A 23,871-nucleotide genomic window follows, 5' to 3' on the forward strand; every position below is an offset into this window, starting at 1 on the left:
TACTATAAATATTATAATACTACTATCTAACTAGCTAAGTAAAGTTCTTGGACTCTATAATTCTCCCCTACTAAAAAGAATTTCGTCCACGAAATTTACTTACCAAATAATTCCGGATACCGGCGTTGCATGTCCTCCTCCAATTCCCACGTTGCCTCGGGTTCAGAACTATTACTCCATAGGACTTTAACTATAGGAAAGCTCTTGGACCGTAACTGCTTCATCCCCCTATCTAGGATGCTAACCGGTCGTTCCTCGTAACTTAAGTCTTTCTGGAGCGCTATCGTATCGTACTTGAGGACGTGAGATGGGTCTGACACATATTTGCGTAGCATCAAAATGTGGAAGACGTTGTGACTATCGGCTAGTGCTGGCGGTAGGGCTAGTCTATACGCAACTGGTCCCACTTTGTCCAATATCTCAAAAGGACCTATGAATCGGGGACTAAGCTTGCCTTTCTTCCCGAACCGCTTGACACCTTTCATAGGAGATATCTTCAGGAAGACTTGATCTCCAACTTGGAACTCCACATCACGTCGCTTGGTATCCGCATAGCTTTTCTGACGGCTTTGAGCAGCAAGCATACGCTGTCTAATGAGCGCTACTGCTTCTTGAGCTTGTCTAACAGCTTCGGGGCCTGGAAGCTGCCTTTCTCCTACCTCGTCCCAGTGCAACGGTGATCAACACCTTCTTCCATACAACAACTCATAAGGTGCCATCCCGATCGTCGACTGGTAGCTGTTGTTGTACGAGAACTCGATCAGCGGTAAGTACTTGTTCCACGATCCTCCGAAATCAAGTATACACACGCGTAGCATATCCTCTAAAATCTGAATCGTACGCTCGGACTGCCCATCTGTTTGAGGATGGAAAGCTGTACTAAGACTTAACTTAGTACCCATAGCTTGCTGTAAACTTCCCCAAAATCTCGACGTAAACACCGATCCTCTATCTGACACTATCGTCTTGGGGACTCCATGCAGCCGTACAATCTCTTGGATGTAGATGTCTGCATATTGGTCTGCCGTGTATGAAGTCTTAACAGGCAGGAAATGAGCCGACTTGGTTAGTCTATCTATTACTATCCAAGCGGAATCATGCTGCTTATTCGTCTTTGGCAGACTCGTCACGAAGTCCATGGCTATGTCGTCCCACTTCCATTCTGGTATGCTAAGCGGTTGCAATAAACCTGTAGGGCGCTGATGCTCCGCTTTCACTTGATGGCATACCAGACACTTAGATACATACTCCGCTATGTCCTTCTTCATCCCTGGCCACCAATAGATTGCCTTGATGTCATGAGTCATCTTGGTAGACCCTGGATGAACTGAGTACGGGGTGCTGTGCGCTTCTTCCAGAATCGTTTTCTTAATACTTGATCATTCGGCACGCATACCCGATCCTTGTATCTCAATAAGCCTTGGCTAGATATTGAGAAATCTGTAGTCTTGCCTTCTCTGACTGCATCCATGTGTGCTGCTAGTGTGTCGTCATGTCCCTGACCAATTCGTATATCCTCTAACAAATTCGATTGGATAGACAAATTAGCCAGCTTGCCTACAACCACTTCTATTCCGGCACTGATAAGCTCCTGCTGTAGCGGTTTTTCTATTCTGGATAAGGCTGCTAAATTCCCATAGCTTTTCCTACTAAGCGCATCGGCAACTAAGTTCGCCTTCCCTGGGTGGTATAGGATTTCACAGTCGTAATCCTTGACTAATTCTAACCACCTGTGTTGCCTCATGTTGAGCTCCTTCTGCGTAAAGAAGTATTTTAAACTTTTGTGGTCCGTATAAATCTCGCACCGTTCTCCGTAAAGATAATGGCGCCAGATTTTTAACGCAAAGACCACCGCTGCCAACTCCATATCGTGAGTTGGATAGCGCTGCTCATACTCCTTTAATTGACGTGAGGCATTGGCTATCACCTTGTCGTTTTGCATCAGCACGCATCCCAATCCTAGCTTTGATGCGTCACAGTAGACAACGAACTTATCGTTGGGTGTTGGTACACTAAGTACTGGTGCTGAGCAAAGCTTATCCTTGAGAAACTGGAAGCTTTCCTCACACTTATCATTCCGGTTAAACTTTTGTTGCTTCCGGGTCAGGTTAGTAAGTGGAGTGGCTATCTTAGAAAAGCCCTCTACAAACTTCCTATAATAATCTACTAGCCCTAAGAAGCTTCTTACTTCTGACGCGTTCTTTGGTCTAGGCCAATCCTTCACGGCCTCTACCTTTGATGGATCTACTGCAACTCCGTCTTTCGATTTAATGTGCCCGAGGAACGCCACTTGCGAAAGCCAAAACTCGCATTTCTTGAACTTTGCGTAGAGTTGATGCTCCTTCAATCGCATCAAAATCAACCTCAAGTGTTCCTCGTGCTCTACTTCATCCTTGGAGTAAATTAAAATGTCGTCGATGAACACAACGACGAATTTATCCAAGTAGTCTTTGAAGACCCTATTCATTAAGTCCATAAACGCGGCTGGCACGTTAGTAAGACCAAAAGACATAACCAAGAACTTGTAATGTCCATAACGAGTCCTAAAGGCTGTCTTAGGAATATCTTCTCCCTTTACCTTGAGCTGATGATACCCAGACCGTAAATCGATCTTTGAAAATACAGTCGCGCCTCGGAGCTGATCAAACAAATCATCAATCTGAGGTAGCGGGTATTTGATCTTAATTGTTACTTTATTCAGCTCACGATAGTCTATGCACATCCGCATACTTCCGTCCTTCTTCTTCACGAATAGTACCGGAGCTCCCCATGGTGAATGGCTTGGCCTAATAAAACCCAAGTCTAGGAGTTCTTGTAGCTGCGTCTTTAACTCCTTGAGTTCCGTAGGTGCCATCCGGTATGGTGCCTTAGAGATATGCTCGGTGCCTGGCACTAACTCTATCGTGAAGTCTATTTCTCGATTTGGCAGAAATCCTGGCAAGTCATCAGGAAATACCTCTGGAAATTCTTGTATAACTCGAACATCTCCAACCTTAAGCGGCGTCTCCCTTTCCACGTTCATGATGCTGGCTAAGAATGCTTGGCATCCTTTCTCCATCATTCTTTGAGCTTTGAGAGATGATACTAACGGGGTGCGTAGTCCTGAAGCTTGTCCCATGAAGCATAGTTTCTGGCCGTCAGGAGTCTCGAACATCACCTTCTTGCGTTTGCAGTCGATCGTTGCGCCATGTCGTGCTAGCCAATCCATGCCTAGTATTACGTCGAAGTCCTTGATCACTAGCTCTATCAGGTCTCCTTCTAGTTCTATGTCCTCAATCTTGATCGGTACGCTTCGTACTATTCGTGATGATAGAACTACTTTGCCCGAAGGCAACTCGGTTACAAACCTAGTTCTAAATCTTTCACTAGGTTTGTCTAGTTTTTCTATCATTCCTAACGAGATATACGAGTGAGTGGCTCCCGAATCAAATAATACATGACATAAGTTATTGAGGATAGAAACCTGACCTGTGACCACCTTGTTGCTAGCATCGGCCTCTCCTTGGGTTAAAGTAAAAACCCTAGCAGGAACCATCTTTTCGTCCTTCTTCCCTTCTGGCTTTTGCTGAGGACAGTCTCTTTTACGATGCCCTTCTTGACCACAGTTGAAACACTCCTTGGTGTTGGCGCGGCATTCTCCAGGATGCTTCTTCTGACATTTAGTACATGGCGGGTATTCCACGTAGCCCGACCTATTTCCCCCATTATTCGTATGTGCCTTCTTATCGCTGTCGAACTTCTTGTTATCAGGATGCCGTCTTTTCTGGCCGTTACCGTTGTTGCTGGACTGATTTTTGCTGCTATTGCTAGACTGATTGTTGCTGTTATGGTTGTTATTTTTCCGACTGGCCTGAGGTTGGCTCTGCTGTCTAGGTTCAGGCTTACTGGCTTCTTCTTTACTTACATTGGCCTGCAACCTTTCTGCTTCGATTGCCGTCTCAAGAACGTCGGCATATGTAGTGTTTCCCGGGTTTTCTAGCTTAACCCCCATCTCGATCTTTGGTCGAAGTCCTCTAACAAACTTGTTTACCCTCAGATAATCGGTTGGAACCATTTCTGCTGCGAACTTTGTTAAGCGGTCGAACTGACGAGCATATTCCTCCACTGATAAATTGCCTTGCTTCAAGTTGGAAAACTCTTCAACTCTTGAAGCGAGTACAGCTGAGTTGTAGTACTTTTTGTGGAACAGCTCCACAAATCGGGTCCGCGTCATGGTGGCAGCATCATGGGATTGCTGGACCAAGTCCCACCATATCCTGGCATCTTTCTTGAGCAAAGACGAGACGCAGGATATGCGGTCCGCATTACTGAGATTCATGTGGGCCAGAATCGGCTCCACATTCCTTAGCCACTCTTCTGCTTCAAAGGGCTCTGTAGTCCCTTCGAAGTTTGGAGCGTGCTGCTTGCGGAACCTCTCATACACTGGCTCCATGTGCTGTACTGGATACGGCGCGTAGTTCTTCATAGGCCATCCCCCATATGGACCAACTTGTTGGGTTGCTGGGGCCATTTGCTGTGGCTGCGGCTGCGGCTGAGTTTGAGCCTGTTGGCGTTGTTGCTACAGAAGTTCCTCGACTTGTTGCCGCGGTCTGGCGATCTCTGTGGTGTTGTCAGCTGGCGGTGCCGGCGCGTTGCGGCGGGCAGTAGCACGCACTCCCCTTCGGCGAACTGGAGGGACTTCATTGGTTGCTGGGACGTCGTTGGAGGCGTTTCCGTTGGTGCGTGCAGATCTTCGGAGCGACATCGTAGCAGAGTCCCAACAGTTGAAAGAAACATGTTAGAACTTTACCTAATAGGCTCTAAGGCAAGAACTTATTCTAAAACAAACATATCTCGGACCTATTTATTATGACTTTTTATGAAAAATTATATAAGTCTTTATTTATCATTAGAGTGGGTTTCTATACTTAGAAAAACAAGTCATCTTTATTTTCTAAGTGTGTTTCTAATCATCCTATATGACTTAATTCTCAGGCTCAAAACTTATCTTTGTTCCAAAGTTAACCATATTGAGGGAGGGCTGGGATCAGTAAAATCGTTCCCACTACTATGGCCCCCTAACTCTCAATAAGGAAACTTGGTTCATTGATTTGTATCCACCCTCACCGAACTTAGTCATTATTCATTTTATTTAGTATTTATTATGATTGCGAAAATAGAATCAAACTCATACATGAAAATAAAATAGCATGTTATTCATTTGGAAAAACAGTTTTCACTTATTACAATCATAAAAAAAGTAAATAAAACAAACAATAAAAACTACTAATCTAAAAACCGGGATCTTCTACATCTGATCCCTCATCTAGCATATCGTCATCTATCTCCTCATAATCATCATTGTCATGAGCATCAAAATGTCCTCTAGGAAGGTTTGTGAGAATCCTATGTTTTTTCTCATTTGTGAACTGAAACTCGAATTTTGCGGTGAACCTAACTAAGAGGAAGTAATAACGCATTGCTAATGGTAGTTCATCCTCATCATTCATGTTTTCCCATATTTCTTCTAAGGCTGCTATTACAGGATGGAAATTTTTAAATAGCCTAATTATAAGTACATATTGTTCCGTTGATCTTAACATTATTTGCTTAGACTCTTGAAGGTGACCTATTTCTTGGTGGAACAAGAGCAGTCTTCTTGTGATTCTTTCTAGTGCTCCTACAGTGTTTCTTGGCTCCCTTATTCTTTTTAAGGCCTTAGTGGCTCGGATATCTTGGTAGGTTAAAGCTCCGTTCATACTTAACTGAAAACATAAACACTAAAGTTGTTAGCTATACACATAAGCAAATTAACTTGTAACTTACATACTTACTTGGCGGTCAGATTAAGAGCTTTGAGCATGTGTATCAAGGAGAACTTCATGCGAAGGAACCGTTCGCTCTGATACCAACTGTAATGACCCACTACTCTAGACTTTTGGACCATTAACGGAACTATACATACAAATCCTTAATAAAACTTATATTTGCGAAAATACCATAAATTTATTAGAAACTTGTAGAAATAAAAGTTACTCTCATAAAATAAGTAGGATATGGGATCCCATTGTCTTTAAAAACAAAACATGATTTAAAATGAAAGGAATTACATAAGAAGTGCGGAAAATACATGTAAAGATCATAAAAAAAATAAGACCACATCCTCGAAAATCGAACTCTCGACTCCTTGAATCCATTCACCACCGATACACAATCCCAAGCATCCACGAACCTTACCGCCACTAAAGCTATTTTCCTGCACATAAAACAAAAAGGAATGAGCCTAATGCCCAGCAAGGAAAATCTAACACATACATCATGTACATAAATTTCATAATAAACATAAAGACATAACATAACACTTATTACATACACATACTATAATGGCCATTATTACTTGGGGTCCCATAGACTAAACAAGTCATATGCCCATGAGATTAGTGGGGTCCTACGAGCTAAGTAGGTCATATGCCCATAATCTATTTGGGGTCTTGTTAGTCAAATGGGTCATATGCCTAAGCCTACAAACATACATATTTCATAACACTTATCATAACATAAGAAACATAAGATAACATATAGAACATATAACATATGCATTTCTATCCTATTTTCCTTACCAAAGTTACCGGGATAAGAGGACAGCGTTTGGACTTTTGGAACACTCCTAAAACCATGTATAACTTGGTGAGTAGATTGAAGGAAAAGTAATGAAAAGGATGGAAGGAATGGAATGACTAAACCTTTGAGAAACATACTTACCAAAAACTTATGAGCAAGTTCTTAGATTTCCTAACCAAAACAAGAGTGAGGTTAGATGACTGAGTAGAAGACTATGAGAAGGAAAAATAACATGAAACCAATGAACTAGAGAGTGTGGAAATACCTTGAAGACTTGTAGGCCAATCTAAACCTCGAACCGAAATACTATGAAACCTTACTTCCCAAAGTGTTTGATAAGCTTATGATGATCAAGCTTATGATTTCCCCAAACCAGGTGTTTACACTCTCACACTCACTTAGCACTTGCAGCCTCTGAACTTAGAGCAAAAGATGAATAATGGCTGGGTACTAGGTCCTATTTATAGAGTTTAGGAATGAAAGGATCTTAATTTTACTTGAATAAAAATAATAGCTTTTTAGGTGAAAATAATTTGAATAATCGTTCAGCAGAGGCTGAAGACTCGTTCAAAAAGATGCTGGACTTATCAAGAGGTTGAATGGCTGAAAGGAAAAAGAATTCAAAAACTTTTGAAATATGTTGAAGGAGGCGATATATCGCCCCCTGTAGGCGATATATCGCCTGGGCCAATATGCCCGAGGTTGTCGTGCATCGTCTCGTGTTTTCCGTATCTACGTGCTGCGATATATCGGCACACGCTGATTAATTAAACACGAAATTACACATTTTTAGCTAAGTTTGAATGGAGTAAACAGCCTTGACTAAGCCCTCAACGTATTCAAAGCTGCTGACTGACCTTATAGCATTCAAACTTTTACCCTTATTAAATTTTAATCCTCAAAATACTTAATCTTTAATCACCCATTCATAACATGTGCCTAAAATCCTATTGGTCCTTATCTAAACCTTATGGTATAATAAATATTATCCTTAATATCAGTCGTATAATCAAACCTTAGGTTAACATTAATATTCTTAAACTATAGGTTAAACTTAGAAAATCTATAAGTACCACTATGAGTGTCCAAATAATTCCCGGTCTGAACCAAAAATCCACAGTTACAAAGATAATACTATAAATACTATAATACTACTATCTAACTAGCTAAGTAAAGTTCTTGGACTCTACAATATATATATATATATATATATTCTTACCAATATTATTGTTTTGTAGCTATTATATAAATATATCATCTCACTTAGCTTGGTAGCTTAGTATTATTATTTTAGAAAGTAAATGTTGACAGGGATTTAGACATAAACTTATTACTCTTTTATTTATTTTATTTCATGTTTTTGAAAGGCTCTTCGGGATAAAACTCTTGATCTCAGATTTTTGCTTCAGAAAGCAATCTAAAGTTCAAATGGATCATCTTAGGTATGTTTTAATGGTTAAAACTTATTAATTTAGATTCTAATTGTTTAAACATATTCAGAGGTATATTCTTTTATTCTTTTTAAAATTATACAAGTGTATGTTAGAGGAGTTTGAATATCTTAAATATTCATCCATAGTGAAGTAGGTTATGGGATTATAATTGTGTACTGCAGTGATAACGGAAGTTTGAGAACTTGCATGTCTTAGTGAAGTAGGTTCTATGATATCTATATAATTGCGTGCTGGGGGAGATATAAGGAAGAAAAATTGTTTGTTGTTTGAATTGATTAAATTATTTGTATTGATATTGACAGATGGTTAGGTTACAAATATAGGGGAAGTGATGTCCGTTTTAAATCATAAAAAATAGTATGAATGATTTATATTATGAAATATTAACGTTTCAATTTCATTTATATTCAAAGCTCAAGTAGTCATATATTTTGACTACTTCAAGCTTTCAAACATCTGCAATGAATCCACCAGATGCATGGAGCAACTGGATCAAACAAGATGATTGGGAAGGATTCATTGCTAAGAGATTATCTCCTCAGTGGGCTGAGCTAAGAAAAAGAAACAAGGTGCGCGGGCACAGAACAAATACAATCACCGCACAGGACGGGGTGGTTACAAACAAATAGAGCAATAACTTGAAGCATAATTAGGCCACGAACAAACAGATTTTGATAGAGCTGATATGTGGTTAAGGATAAGAAAGGACTAAAAGGAGAGTCAACTGAGGATGTAGCATCAATTATGGAGAAGATTGTGAGTATAATTTTACTTCTTTACTAATTAACATTTTTAAATGGAATTTCGTATTAATTATTAACTAATTTGATTTTGTATATAGGTTGACTACAAACAAAAGGTAGCAGAAGGAACTTTGGTGGTGGAAGGATCCAAAGATGTCCTAACTTTGACTTTGGGCACCCCTGAGCATTCTAGACGTGTTACGGAGAAAAAGTCAGCTTGAAGTAACTACTTCAGAAGATAGCCGCATTAATAGGCTGGAAGAGCAACTTTGACAATCTGATGAGAGGAACTGTCGAACTGAGGAGAAGTTAAATCAATTGATGGAGCAATTTAGATCGACACATAGCAATATCGGTGAGTCATCGCATGCATCTGGTTCTTGTGTGGGAAGAGCAGCCTCTAATGTATCACCACCACCACCACCACTAGCACCATATGTTGAATAAGAGGTTGTTCCACCAGTACTAGCACCACCACCACCACCACCACTAGAACCCCATGTTCAACAAGTGCTTATTCCACCACCACCACCACATGTTCAACCAATGATTACTCCACCAGAACCACAAGTTCCGCCAACTATGCATGAGGTATTCTAATTACCATAATCAACTTAGCAAATGTTAATGCTTAATAATTTCACTATTGTAGAGCCATTGACACAGGAGCTAGTGTCAATCTCTCACAATGATTCGGCATCTATGTCAAGCAATTTGACCTCTTTATTGAAGTTTGTATCACCATGGGATAATGACTACCACAAGAAGATTAATATCCCATCGCATGTTTTTGGATACAACACGATTGCTACGCTTTTCAAGAATGATGTGACGCAATTTTGCAACATGGACAAGATTGGGCAAAGTCCAATGATATTGTATTTGAGGTATATATTCACGTCTTTTATAATTTAAAGTTTGAATTATATGCATGCCTTTTATAATTAAATATGATTAATTTCTAGGTTGCTGGATGATATACTACATATCAATGGGTTGGATCATTTGTACGCATTTCAGCATCCAAGTGAAGTTAGTGTAGGTCATGAGAATAAGCGTGCCCAAGCACTTAAAGATCGATTCATTCAAATGGGCAAGAAGCAGTTCCTTATTTGTCCCTGGAATAACAAGTAAGTTTATATTGAGTTTTGAAATGTTAATTTCATATAGTCATCTTCTAAATATTTGATTGTTTGTTTTCTAGTGAACATTGGATGTTATTGCTATTTCAACCTTACTCACATTCAATGGCGTTCTTGGATCCCATTAACCTTCAATTATGCATTGAGATTAAAAATATAGTTAGGCTGTAAGTTTATATAAGTTTCATTCCTTAAAGTATATTATCTTTTTAATAAAACTTGTTTGCTAATTAAAATACTTTTATTATGTGTAGTGCTTTCACGCTATATGATATGGAAAAAGGAAAAAGAGTTATAAGTCTAAAGTATTATAGTCCAAAAGTAAGTAACATTCAACTTTATAAAACATAAGATTTAAATTATAAGTGTTGACGCGGTTCTTCGCCAACAGGTAATAAAGAAAATAAGAGGAAGGGATTAGTGCTTATGTTGAACCGAAATAGATGAATGATCTTTTTAAAATGGGCTGGTGACACAATTACGTTTTTTAGGTGGTTCAAAGGTTAAAATCCTTCTACTCCACCAGTCAATATTATTGCTAATGCTTGGTATTCTTTTACAGGGTATTTCTTACACAATAGAATCCAACCCTTTGCCACTCCCAGGGTCTCCATATTTATAGGAGAGGGCACCTGGGAGTTGGTAAGAAGGTCATCTCGTGACCTTCTTACCTATCATGTCAACTTTGTGACATTCATGATTAATTCCTAAAACCTGACACATGAAGTGTGGTCTAATCAATAGGTAAGGGGGATAATGGGCCGCACGGCCCAACCCAGTCGTGCGTGTCTGAATACGCACGTTCATGCTGCGTGTCCGAGAAGTCAGGGATATATCAGACACGTGATGTCTGATATATGCACGTTTGCCTTGCGTGGTTGACTTTATAAAAGGTCACAACCTCCAACTCTAGCTCGTACCACGAGCTGGATACTTCCCTCGACCTGTGGCCTTCAGAGTCCAGACTCAGTCCTTAAGTAATCTTGACGAACCCTTTGGTTACCTTGAGCTAAGGAGGTAGGATCCTACGATGGCAGCTCCGGTCTTGGGGATGTCCACGTGGTAGACATGATTAGGCCGTATCTCAGCCCGCTAACAGCCCGTGGGAAAATTAGGGCGTACATTTTCCCCCCAAGCCCCTGCTCGTGATACACGACGTCGCATAGGGCCACAGTAGGGGCTTTTAGGCTTCCCCATGAACTCTTCATATTCCACATTTTACGCAGGCGCCGAATACGTGGAACATCGTGGTTCGTGTCGGTACGTCTTCCGAGAACCGCATTAAATGGCCTAGCCTATACTCAGTCGTCGTTTCGTCTGTCGAGTGGAGAGCCTTGGATCCCACATCAGGGCAATCCAACGGCCCTCCTCACGTGGCCCTTCACGTATATAAAAGGGTTGGCCACCTTACGCATGGGCCACCCGTTCTTTTGAAATTTTCCATAATTTTTCTTCTTCTTCTCTCTTCTTCATCTTCAAAAGAAAAACCTTCCTCTTTCCGGTCGTCATTCCCAGCACTCAAGAAGCTCAGGTGCAAGGGCTCCCTTGAAGCTTTGGAATCAACTACTCCGACGAAGCCCCAACCCAGGCGATCCCTTCATCCTCTTCTCAACCAGAACACTCTGTAAGTCTCCTGACCATGCATGTTTTGAAATTATTTTTCACTGTAGCCTAGGTAAATATTTTAGTAGCCGCATGCAATGTTCCGTTGGTTTTTGTGGGCATGAAGGGTGAAAGCCTTTTAGGTTAGGGTATCGTTTGCAGTAGAGAACCATTTAGGAACACAGTTTATAGGGTGTGTTTTCTGGGGAAATTTTCTGGGTAGGATTTTAGGTATGCTGGTTTAAAATACCCAGTATTTTGGGTGCAAAACCGGGTAGCTTAGGGGACACGCTTCACAGGCGGTTTTGCCTCTCTTGCCTACTGAAATTTTCCTTCCAAGGCAAATTTCTATCCTGACCCTCCTGACACACGAATTCCAAGTAATCGGGGATCTGTTGAGAGCACAGGCGTGTGTTCGAAGAACCGCGTGGTCTCACTCTCCACGGGCTGGGCTTACCTCAGCTCGTGCCAAGGAAACACACAGATTCTTCTCCATTTTTAGGTCGCCTTTTTCTAAAATTTCTTCTTTTTGTTCGCTAGGCGACCAGATAGGACCCAAGAAGAACGCTCCCAAGAAGTCCGTAGGCAGCTCGTCCTCCCAACAAAATAAGGGAAAGGAGGTGATGGCTGAATCCCCGATTCCCAACTTCAGGCCAGCAGTGGAACGGGAGCTTGAGGTGGCCCCCGACGCATTCTTCGAGGCGGAGAAGATTGTCTCGAAGATCACTGACCAGGCGAGGGTAAACAAAATATTCCTCTCCCATAACATCGAGCTGGGGAGAGGAACCGTGATTGCCCGACTTCCCTTAGAAGGCGAGCGGAGCTGCGCGCCGCTTGATGAGGTGTTCTCGGCCTAGAGCGATGAACATTTCAAGGCGGGGGCCTTCCTCCCGCTGGACCAGTACTTCGCCGATTTCCTCAACTACGTGAGGTTGGCCCTATTCCAGCTCCCCCCCAACTCTTACCGTTTGTTGGCGGGGTTAAGATACCTGTTCTTGAAACAGGAGTGGGAGGTCTCCACTCCTGCAGACATTCTGTATTTCTTCTGCCTCAAGGCCAGCCCGGAGTAGCGGGGGCGAGGTGACGGGTTCTATTACTTGACCCAGTTCCCTAACACGGCTGCGGTCATCGAGCTTCCCATCCACCCCAACGACTTCAAAGACCAATTCTTTATGTCGACGGGGTTCCAAAACTGCGAGCTGCACTACTTCAACCATCCTCGTAAGTGCCTTTCAACCTTAGCTCGTAAGTTAAGTATCAGTTAGCTCCCCCTGTATCCATTTCTGACTTAGATTAATTCTGCAGCTATCTTCGTGAGGACAGAGAAGTCCGTGATCCTCGGGAGCCAGTACGAGACACTGGCGGGCTTGCCCCCAGTGAAAAGGACTATCGCTAGCTCGTGACAGATGAGACGACGCTAGCCTGCAAGCTGATCTCCCCAGGCCAGACTCTGAACCTGAGGAGGCCCCGGGTGCCTCCCCCAGCTCGCGACATGAGGCCTACCTCTGTGGAGGAGGCCGCGGAGGATGAGGATGAGGAGGATGAGGTGCCCCTCGTGAGGACGAGGAAGCAGGCATTGGAGGTCGCCCAAAGAACGGACGAGGAGAGGATCCGATCCGGAGCAGCTGCAGGTCCCTCCGGCCAAGGTAACCCATACATGTTTAGGAATTTAGATAGGGCCACTGCAGACCCCCGGCTAGCTAGGTTCAATCCCAAACAGCTCGTCCGACGCCACCGAAGTGACCCAGACTTTGAGGAAACCCTGCTTCATTGCGTCGACCAGCTCGTGCTGGATTACGAAAGTAGTCGCCCTAGGGGTACCATAGCTGTAGACAACACCCTAGCCTTTAGGTCGGTCCTATTCGAGGAATATGGGACTAACCTTCGGTCATGGCCATCACTCTGGGAGGGTGTCATAGCTCCGGGTCTTAGGCAATGCGTAGAAGAGTCTAGTCCTAAGACAGCCTCGGATACAGAACCTGTGCCAGCTCGAGAAGTAATTGTCTTAGATCCCCCCACAGAAGCTCCGGGGCCGATGGTCGTAACCATAGATTCCTCTTCTAGCTCGGGGGGTAGGATTCCCTTTAGTATATATATATATACTTGAATTTCGCCTTTTTTTCCCCTTCGTTTTTGTTTTTGCATGACTGCTTACTGACATATTGATGTTGTCTTTGTTTTGCCAGAGGAGATGTCTCAGCCCGGGGGAAAGAACCTGCGAGCTATGTTCACCGGAGGGAACTCCTCAGTTGGGGCTTCTGGGCCCAAAATGAAGAAGCTTCGGGTGGCGAAGAAAGCCGCTGGGACCCCCACCAAGTCCCCTGCAAAGGGGAAAGAGCAGCCCCCAGCTGCCCAGGTTGAGGAAACTACACCTCTTACTATAGTGGAGAACATGCCCCCACCCCCTCCGTGAGCTCCGGCCTTTGTCCAGGACACAGGGGCAGAGCTCGGGACCTCGGCAACTGCGCCCCCCGAGGTACGTATCCCGGTGGACCCCCAGGACCTGGAGAAGATTCCAGATGTCTTTCGGGGGACGGTGTATGAGACGGCGAGCTACGCCGTCAGCCACTTCTACAGCTTCAACGAGAGGGAGTTGCGGGCCATCGAAACCAGGAGCCCGGTGGGCATAATGGAATCTTCATTGGGCATGGCCCTAACGGTAAGCTGACTTTACCCTTCTACGATTTTTTATTATTATGCCTTGCCCTGCTTTTCCTCTTTTTTTTTTCCTAAGGCAGTTGCCTCTTTGTTTTTGCAGAGCATCTTGGCCCTTCACCGGAGCATAGCCAGGGCCAAGGCCCAGCTCGAGGATATGAGGGGCGAGCATCAGACGGCCTTGGCCGCCCATCAAACTTCCTTGCAGACGGCCCAACAGAAGGAAAAGGAGGCCAAGGATGCCCTGGCGGCCGCGCAAGCCGAGCTGGCTGAAGCCCGTCCTAAGCTTCAAGAGGTCGATGCCACCAAAGACGTCCTCGCCGCTGTGCGGGCAGAGCTAGTGCGAAGGCTGGGGCCGAGGAGGCCAAGGCCGCTCTGGAAGCCGAGAAGGCAACCTCTAGCTCCGCCATGGAGGACATGCTCTACCACTGCTGGGTCTACAACTCGGACGGTGATTTCTCCTTCTTGGGAGCGGACGTCTGTGAGCCCTTACTGGAGGGGTTTAAAGCTCGCCTCCAGAAAGAGGCACCTTCTGAGACCAGGGAAGTCTCCGTCGTAGCCAAGCTAGAGGGCGAGACGGCGACCTCCACGGGGCCGACTGGTGGAGCCTAGGGCCTTTCCATTTTGCACCCACTCTTTTATTATTATTCATTTTTTTTTGTTGTAACTTTTGCATGAGGTTTTTCTACCTCGAGACAATCGGTTTTATGAATTTTTTCTTTTAATCGATTTACTTCCTTTTGCCTTTACTCATTTTAGTTACTATTTTGAAAAACTTAGTTCGTGTTAATTTTTTGACTAATATCTCGTGCTTTTTAAGAAAAAATACTGATTAATCAATTTAAATTAACCTCTAAGTTTTATGACCTAGTTATGTCCAGGAACTTAGTTTGAAAACTTAGTTCGCGTTAATTTTTATCAATATCTCGTGTTTTTTTAAAAAAACAACGATCAATCAATTTAAATTAACTTCTAAGTTTTATGACCTGGTTATGTCCAGGAACTTAGTTTGTGTCAATTTTTAACAATATCTCGTGCTCTTTAAGAAAAACAACGATCAATCGATTTAAATTAACTTCTAAGTTTTATGACCTGGTTATGTCCAGGAACTTAGTTTGAAAACTTAGTTCGTGTTGATTTTTATCAATATCTCGTGCTCTTTAAGAAAAGCAACGATCAATCGATTTAAATTAACTTCTAAGTTTTATGACTTGGTTATGTCCAGGAACTTAGTTTGAAAACTTAGTTCGTGTTAATTTTTATCAATATCTCGTGCTCTTTAAGAAAAGCAACGATCAATCGATTTAAATTAACTTCTAAGTTTTATGACCTGGTTATGTCCAGGAACTTAGTTCGCGTTAATTTTTATCAATATCTCGTGTCTTTTAAGAAAAACAACGATCAATCGATTTGAATTAACTTCTAAGTCTTTAAGGCGACCTGGTTATATCCAGGTACCATATGCCCCCCAAGTAACTGGGAAATGGTCTTTCGTGGTTACTTTAGATTACACTTGTAAATATGTACAATCATAAACAAAAAGTTAATTCTCATTGCTTAATACATAAAAAATGGCCTTTAGGACTTACAAGGGGGGTCATTGATAATATCTCTTCAAATGGATGGCGTTCCAAGTTCGTGGGACTGCCCCTCCATCGAGCCGAGCTAATTTGTAAGTTCCTTCTTTAATGACCTCGATGATTTGATATGGCCCTTCCTAGTTCGGTCCCAATACTCCATCTTTGGGATCCTTCCCGGCTAAGAAAACTCTCCTGAGGACCAGGTTGCCAACGCTAAAGGCGCGTTTTTTGACCTTTGAGTTGAAATAGCGAGTGATTTTTTGCTGGTAGTGCGTGAGCTGGAGTTGAGAATCTTCTCGTCTTTCATCAACCAAGTCAAGGGAAGCGCAAAGTAGCTCGTGGTTGCGATCCTGGTCATATGCCTGGACTTTGTGCGAAAGTACCTTAATCTCCACAGGGAGGACTTCCACACTCCCAAAGGTCAGGGAGAAAGGAGTATGACCCGTAGGAGTCCGATGCGAGGTCTGGTATGCCCATAGAACCTGGGGGAGCTGTTCTGGCCAGACCCCCTTCGCTTCGTCTAGTCTCTTCTTGAGGCTCGCCTTTAGAGTCTTATTGACGGCCTCGACCTGGCCATTCGCCTGAGGATAGGCCACGGAGGAGAAGCTTTTCACAATCCTGTACCTTTCGCAAAATTCGGTGAATAGGTCACTGTCGAACTGAGTCCCATTGTCGGAAACGATCTTCTTGGGCAGCCCGAATCGGCAGATAATGCTCTTAACCACGAAGTCGAGGACTTTTTTGGAAGTTATCGTTGCCAAAGGTTCTGCCTCAGCCCACTTCATAAAGTAGTCAATGGCCACCACGGCGTAGCGGACCCCGCCTTTTCCAGTAGGGAGGGCGCCAACCAAGTCGATCCCCCAAACTGCAAATGGCCATGGGGAAGAGATCATCTTCAGCTCGACTGGGGGAGCTCGGACAACTGTGGCAAATCGCTGGCACTTGTCGCACTTCTTGACATACGAGATCGAGTCCTTGGACAGAGTGGGCCAGTAATATCCTTGCCTCAGGACCTTTAGGGCCAAGTTTTGCCCCCCAGTGTGATCTCCGCAAAAACCCTCATGCACTTCTTGCAGGATGGCCTTTGCTTCGCTTGGAAGAACACATTGTAGGAGAGGTAGGGAGTGCCCACGTCGGTACAGCGTCCCATCTACCATCGTATACCTTGGAGCCCGGTACAGTACTCGCCGCGCATCATTACGCCCTTCAGGTAGCTTCCCCTCGGCGAGATACTCAAGGATGGGGGTCATCCAGGTCGGCCTAGCGTCGATCATCTCGACCTCTGTCCTGACTTCTTCTATACTTGGTTTTTCCAAGAACTCTATTGGAACTAACCCCAGAGCCTCCGTCTCCCCGGAGGTGGCGAGCTTGGCAAGAGCGTCTGCGTTAGCGTTTTTCTCCCAAGGTAACTGCTCGATTGAGCCTCGCCCAAACGCGGACAACTCAACTTTTACCTTCGCTAGGTAGGCAGCCATCTTGGGTCCTCGTGCTTGATATTCGCCTAGAACCTGGTTCACCACAAGCTGGGAGTCACTAAAGCACTGGACGGAGCTCGCCTTCAGCTCCTGGGCTATCCTTAGCCCGGCCAGTAAAGCTTCGTATTCGGCCTCGTTGTTGGAAGCTTTGAATTCGAATCTCAGCGCCGAGTGGAATCTATGTCTCTCAGGGGATATTAAAATGATTCCAACCCCGGAGCCATTCTCATTGGATGAACCATCCACGAAGATCCTCCACGACGCCCGGGCCGAGGTGAGCTGGGGTGAGTCTTCTACAGGGTCCTCCCAGAATCCTGTGCACTCTGCCACAAAATCAGCCAGGGCCTGAATTTTTATAGCAGTTCGTGGGGTGTACAAAATCTCGAACTGACTGAGTTCGATGGCCCACTTTAACAGGCGTCCCGATGCTTCAGGTTTCTGCAAAATCTACCTTAAAGGCTGATCAGTCATGACGTGTATTGAGTGGGACTGGAAGTACGGCCTGAGCTTTCGGGAGGCCGTGATAGGCAGAACGCCAATTTTTCCATCAAAGGGTATCGGGATTCAGCTCTAAGAAGTCTCTTGCTGATGTATTAGACAGGTTTCTGAACCCGGTCTTCTTCTCGGACTAATACGGCACTAGCTGCATCCTCTGTGACAGCTAGGTAGAGAAAAAGAGGCTCTCCTGCTTTTGGTTTGGATAATACGAGTGGCTCGACCAGATGTGCCTTTAAGTCAAGGAAAGCGTTTTCGCACTCTTCTGTCCATTTGAACTTCTTATTTCCTCGGAGCAGGTTGTAGAATGGCAGGCACTTATCGGTGAATTTTGAAATAAACTGATTGAGGGCTGCCACCCTTCCTGTCAGGCCTTGGACGTCTTTGTGCGACCTGGGTGAGGGAAGCTCGAGCAATGATCTGATCTTGTCGGGGTTTGCCTCAATTCCTCGGGTATTGACGATGAAACCCAGGAATTTTCCAGATGCGACTCCAAAAGTGCACTTTTGTGGATTAAGCCTCATGCCATACTCCCTTAGTATCTTGAAGCACTCCTCCAGGTCGGAAACATGGTTATCGGCAGTCTTTGACTTAACCAGCATGTCATCAACGTACACTTCCATGTTCTTCCCGATCTGGTTGGCGAACATTCTATTTACTAACCTCTGGTACGTAGCACCGGCGTTCTTCAGCCCGAATGGCATGACCTTGTAACAATAAACGTTAGTCGAGGTCATGAAGCTGGTATGCTCCTGGTCCGCCGGATTCATGGCGATCTGATTATAGCCTGAGTACGCGTCCATAAAGGACATGAGCTCGTGCCCCGCCGTGGCATCTACCAGTTGGTCAATCCTTGGCAAGGGAAAACAATCTTTGGGGTAGGCTTTATTCAGGTCGGAGAAATCGATGCAGGTCCGCCACTTCCCATTGGGCTTCGGGACCAGCACGGGGTTGGCGACCCAAATCGGAAACTTGGCTTCACGGATAAAGCCGCATTTCTTGAGCCGGGCTACTTCTTCCTCTAAGGCCTCAGCCCGAGTTGTTCCTAGGCGCCATTGCTTCTGGGACTTTGCAGGAACACTTTTGTCCAAATGAAGGGTGTGCATGATGACACTCGGGCTGATTCCCACCATGTCCTCGTGTGACCACGCAAACACATCCAGGTTATCCCGCAGAAATTTGATCAGCTCCGCTTTCCTCTTGCTACAGAGGTTTTTCCCGAGCTTGACCATCCGTGAAGGGTTCTGTGGATCGATGTTTACTTCCTCGAGCTCCTCAATTGCCTGGAGCTCGGACTTATCCTCGCCTATTCGGGGGTCAATATCCTCACTTAAGACGATATTTTCCCCTTCGGCGTTCTGAGGTTTTTTAATCTCAGGATCAGCTAAGGGTTCCTGAGATTCCTCTCCACCACCTTGGATGGCCATTGCTAGCTACCCGGGTTTCGATTTTCCCTTCATGGAAATGCTGTAGCATTCCCTGGCAGCGAGCCGATCGCCACGGACCGTGCATATTCTTGTGGAAGTAGGGAATTTCATCGCGAGGTGGCGAATGGAAGTGACGGCCTCAAAAGCTATGAGTGTGGGTCGGCCCAAAATTGCGTTGTACGCAGCGGAGCAGTTGATGACCACGAACTCGAGGAGTTTGGAGACTGTCCGAGGTCCTTCTCCTAGGGTGATCACCAGCTCGATCATCCCTATGGCCGCTAATCCTTCTCCCGAAAAACCATACAGCATCATGGAGGTCGCCTTCAGCTCGGCGACAGTCAAACCCATCTTCTCTAGTGTGGACCGGAATAGGAGGTTTACCAAGCTCCCATTATCGACCAGCACTCTCCTAACCTTCCGATTAGCGAGCTGAACTGCTACGACCAGAGGGTCGTTATGAGGGAAGTGGACATGGCCCGCATCTTCTTCCGTAAAAATGATCAGTTGCCTCTCCACTCGCAGTTGCTTTGGCAGACGCTGCTCCGGGACGAACTCCACTCCATTATGCGCCTTGAGTTCGTTTACGTACCTCTTCTGGGCACCGCTACTCGCGCTAGCTAAATGCGGACCTCCAGAGATCGTGGATATTTCTCCTCCTATCACGGGAGGAGGGACGTCTTGATCTATCCGAGACCTGGGCTGACTGACCGGGACTTCTGGAGCAGGTCGACTTGTTGGAACCCTGTTCCGCGCGTACTGAGCCAAGGGGCCGGCTCTGATGAGAGTCTCAATCTCATCTTTCAAATGCCTACAATCATCAGTATTGTGGCCAACATTGTTGTGAAAACGGCAAAACTTGGAGGTGTCTCTCTTCCCCTTTTGGTGCTTCAACGACTCCGGCCTCTTCCAGGGGAGGCGAGTAGAGTTAGCTAGGAAGATGTTCTCCCTAGAGTGGATGAGCTCTGTATAAGTCACGTAGACGAGCTTAAATTTGTCTACGGACTTATTCTTCTTTGGGTTATGCTGGTTGCCCTCGCCGTTCCCCTTTCTTTTGCCTCCACCGAACTGGTTATTCTGTGTGGCGTTTTGGGTCGCTGTCATGACCTCCGTCCTCACTCCAGCGGGCTACTCAAGGACCTGGCTGGTCCCTGCAGCTGAGGCTTCGGCCTCCTCCAAGTTGATCCATTCATGGGCCCTATTCAGGAACTCGTTCACTAAGCTAACTCCCTTCATTTGTATATCTTTCTAGAGTCCCCCTCCGACGAGGATTCCAGTCCTCAAGGCCATGAGCTTGGAGCTGTCATCCGCGTCTCTGGCCTGAGCAGCGACGTTTGCGAACCTGCTCAGGTAAGCCTTTAGAGGCTCGTCGGGTTGCTGCCTCACGTTAGCCAGAGAGTCGGCCTTGACGCGGGCAGCCTGGGAGGCTCGGAATGCCCTTTTGAAGTCAGCCGAGAAAGTTTTCCAGGAGCTGATTGATTGTCTTTTGCTTTTCTTGAACCACTGCCTGGCTGGTCCAGTTAGTGTGGAGGGAAAGATCAGACACCTTAGCTCAGGGCCAATGTTGTGGGTCATCATCAGGGTGTTGAACATCCCCAGATGATCCAACGGGTCTCCATCTCCGTTGAATTTGGACAGATGCGGCATACGGAAACCGGGTGGGTAAGCCGTTGCTGCTATGCTGGGGGCGAAGAGTTCCAGCACGTCCCCCGAATCATACTCGTCTTTCTTTTTCTCCGACAGGAGCTTCCTCATTAGCTCCTCCATCTGAGCCAGGTGCTCGAGGGTTTGTCCTGATTTCCTTGGTTATTCCGGGGCTACTCAATAGCTCTGGATCCACTGTGTACGTTTGGTGGGTTATTGCCCCTCCTATCTTGAGATAGGTTATTTGGGGCGTTCTCGCCGTTACGCACCTCGGACAGGTCTCCCCCTGAGCGAGCATGGCTACTACCTCCTACTGGCCCCCCTCTATGAGAGTTAAGGTCGATCTCGAAGGTCGCCCCCCTGGGTGGTTGGAGGACTTTGTGCCGAGCTTAAATGTTGACGGAGGTCTCCACCTGAAAGGTCACTCCGGCGACTGCCGGTCCAGTAGCTCCTGTTAGAGAAGCTCGGAGTCTGCCTTTGGGGGTGAGGATCCGAGCTCTCTCTCGGCACCCTGCTACGTCGGGAAGGTCCTGCGGACGGCGGGTTTCTCCTACTACTTCTGTAGGCTGGAATATCTCGGATGGGCTGAGGAGGAGACAGATATCTTATTGGAGACGGAGGATGCCTGACTGGAGATGCGATCCTGGTTCCGTCAGGGCGGATCAAGTTAAGTGGGGGCCTTTCGGCCCTGCCAACCTACAGGTCCCGCGCCTAGCGATCTGGACGAGGCGCAGGACGGCTGGTGGGGACGGGCTGATGCTGTGAGCCCTCCCCGGATCTCCTCCTGGAATTCCCTCGAGCTCTCCTGGGCGCGCTCGAGGCTGGTTAGGAGCTGGGAGTTGAAGTTCGGACTGAACGGCTATACTGTTGTTGTTCGGCTCTAGGTGCTTCTTCGAAGTTTGCCTCTCGACAGTGCGATGAGGGAATATAGTTGGCTGTCGAAGGTCTATCCGAGTGGCTAGGCCTGGACCGATTACCCCGATGGGACTTATGAGTCTCGCCTTGCCTCTTTCCGACGTTAGCGTCGGTTGTAAGAGGGGGTAGTCGGGCCAACACCTCCTTAATCTGCTGATTAACTTTTGCTAGTTGGCTCCTCAACTGAGCGTTTTCCATCTCTACCGCACTGTAAAAATCTGGGTTTGGATTAGGTGGCCGAGGCGCCGAACTTCCAGTGTCATCTTGGCCCACCGGCTGTTTGCCCGGCCACTGTTGGACCTCAGGAATTTGTTCACTGGGGATGGCGATATGATGAGCCTCTTGCCCATCATGTTGTTCTGTCTCGTTACCGTGTCTGGATCGAGTGGTCACCATAGTTGGATGTTTGCGATAGCACCAATCTAACTAAGCTCTCAATGAAAGCACCAAACTGTTGATGCGGTTCTTCGCCAACAGGTAATTAAGAAAATAAGAGGAAGGGATTAGTGCTTATGTTGAACCGAAATAGATGAATGATTTTTTTAAAATGGGCTGGTGACACAATTACGTTTTTTAGGTGGTTCAAAGGTTAAAATCCTTCTACTCCACCAGTCAATATTATTGCTATATGCTTGGTATTCTTTTACAGGGTATTTCTTACACAATAGAATCCAACCCTTTGCAACTCCCATGGTCTCCATATTTATAGGAGAGGGCACCTGGGAGTTGGTAAGAAGGTCATCCTGTGACCTTCTTACCTATCACGTCAACTCTGTGACATTCATGATTAATTCCTAAAACCTGACACATGAAGTGTGGTCTAATCAATAAGTAAGGGGGATAATGGGCCGCAGGGCCCAACCCAGTCATGGGTGTCTGAATACGCACGTTCATGCTGTGTGTCCGAGAAGTCAGGGATATATCAGACACGTGATGTCTGATATATGCACGTTTACCTTGCGTGGTTGACTTTATAAAAGGTCACAACCTCCAACTCTAGCTCGTACCACGAGCTGGATACTTCCCTCGACCTGTGGCCTTCAGAGTCCAGACTCAGTCCTTAAGTAATCTTGACGAACCCTTTGGTTACCTCGAGCTAAGGAGGTAGGATCCTACGATGGCAACTCCGGTCTTAGGGATGTGCACGTGGTAGACATGATTAGGCCGTATCTCAGCCCGCTAACAGCACGTGGGAAAATCAGGGCGTACAATAAGTATACTAACAAGAATATGTAATATACTTTTACATTTGTCTATGTTAACAGTGCCGACAACAACCAAAAACCACAGAGTGCGGTATCTACTGCATGAAGTATGCTAGGGATCTCATTTCACAACAAAGAACCAGAGCATATCTATCGAATAATGTAATAATTAAATGTGTTTACCTTTTAACTTTAATAAAGTTATATTTTAATTTCATATATATTTGACATGTAACTTATAATTTAAATTATTTGCAGTTCAATTCAGATTTACCATATACTAACGCTAAACTTAATGAAGTTCAAGAAGAGTGGACAAAATATATTCTACCGCAACTCGCTAAATGATGGCATGCATGCTTAGTACCTATGTGAGGGGATTTAGTCATTTTTTGAACATTGTATTTCTTTTATTAGAAATCGTTAGAACTAATCAAATACAAAATCAATCTAACAAATTATAGGTAGTTAATTTAGCTTTTTGAGGTGCATACTGTGCTAAATATTCATTTTATGACAAACTTTTTTGGAACTATGTATTTCTTTTATTTAGAAAGTGTTAGAACTAATCAAATGTAAAGTTAATGTTACCAATGTTAATTCAATTTAATTTTTTATGTGCATTATTTTACTGCAATTGTTGCGTTGATTTTGAAACTAGAGGGCATTGACAACATATTTGCAATGTCCTCTGGTGTGGAAACTTTGCGACAGTTAAAAACTGTCACCATAGATAGTCAATCACGACACATAATAACTATCGGCGTTGCTAGCAACGGTGACACCTATTAACTGTCAGCGTTGCCAGCAACGGCGACACTTAATAACTGTCGGCGTTGCCAGCAACGGCGACACCTAATAAGGGACACCTAATAACTATCGGCGTAGCTACCCTATGCCGACATAGGCAAATACGACAGTTAGTCGACTGTCGTCG

At 45.1% G+C, this 23,871-nt stretch overlaps 1 protein-coding gene across 3 annotated transcripts; it reads left to right on the forward strand.

The window, feature by feature from the left end:
• Positions 1 to 8,225: 8,225 nt before the first annotated feature.
• Positions 8,226 to 23,475, forward strand: LOC133800968 (uncharacterized). 3 transcript variants are annotated; one of them, XM_062239087.1, is made up of 8 exons: positions 8,226 to 8,810; positions 8,896 to 9,388; positions 9,530 to 9,684; positions 9,763 to 9,927; positions 10,002 to 10,106; positions 10,194 to 10,260; positions 22,995 to 23,096; positions 23,193 to 23,475. In XM_062239087.1, exons 2-8 carry the CDS (start codon positions 9,344 to 9,346, stop codon positions 23,280 to 23,282), a joined length of 729 nt encoding a protein of 242 aa, XP_062095071.1. In that variant the 5' UTR covers positions 8,226 to 8,810; positions 8,896 to 9,343; the 3' UTR covers positions 23,283 to 23,475. The 3 variants fall into 3 exon arrangements, with proteins under 3 accessions (XP_062095071.1, XP_062095070.1, XP_062095072.1); XM_062239086.1 differs by lacking the exons at positions 8,226 to 8,810; positions 8,896 to 9,388 and having other exon boundaries at positions 9,403 to 9,684; XM_062239088.1 differs by lacking the exons at positions 8,226 to 8,810; positions 8,896 to 9,388; positions 10,002 to 10,106 and having other exon boundaries at positions 9,403 to 9,684.
• The last annotated feature ends 396 nt before the right edge of the window (positions 23,476 to 23,871 follow it).

The sequence above is a fragment of the Humulus lupulus genome, chromosome 9 (assembly GCF_963169125.1).
Source record: "Humulus lupulus chromosome 9, drHumLupu1.1, whole genome shotgun sequence".
NCBI lineage: Eukaryota > Viridiplantae > Streptophyta > Magnoliopsida > Rosales > Cannabaceae > Humulus > Humulus lupulus.

Excerpts from the sequence above, each read along its gene's own strand:
- LOC133800968 (XM_062239086.1), top strand. The coding sequence starts at position 9,419 with ATGTTAATGCTTAATAATTTCACTATTGTAGAGCCATTGACACAGGAG. Across the intron at positions 9,928-10,001 it reads ATTTGTCCCTGGAATAACAA|TGAACATTGGATGTTATTGC; the intron begins GTAAGTTTATAT and ends TTTGTTTTCTAG. Across the intron at positions 10,107-10,193 it reads ATTAAAAATATAGTTAGGCT|TGCTTTCACGCTATATGATA; the intron begins GTAAGTTTATAT and ends TATTATGTGTAG.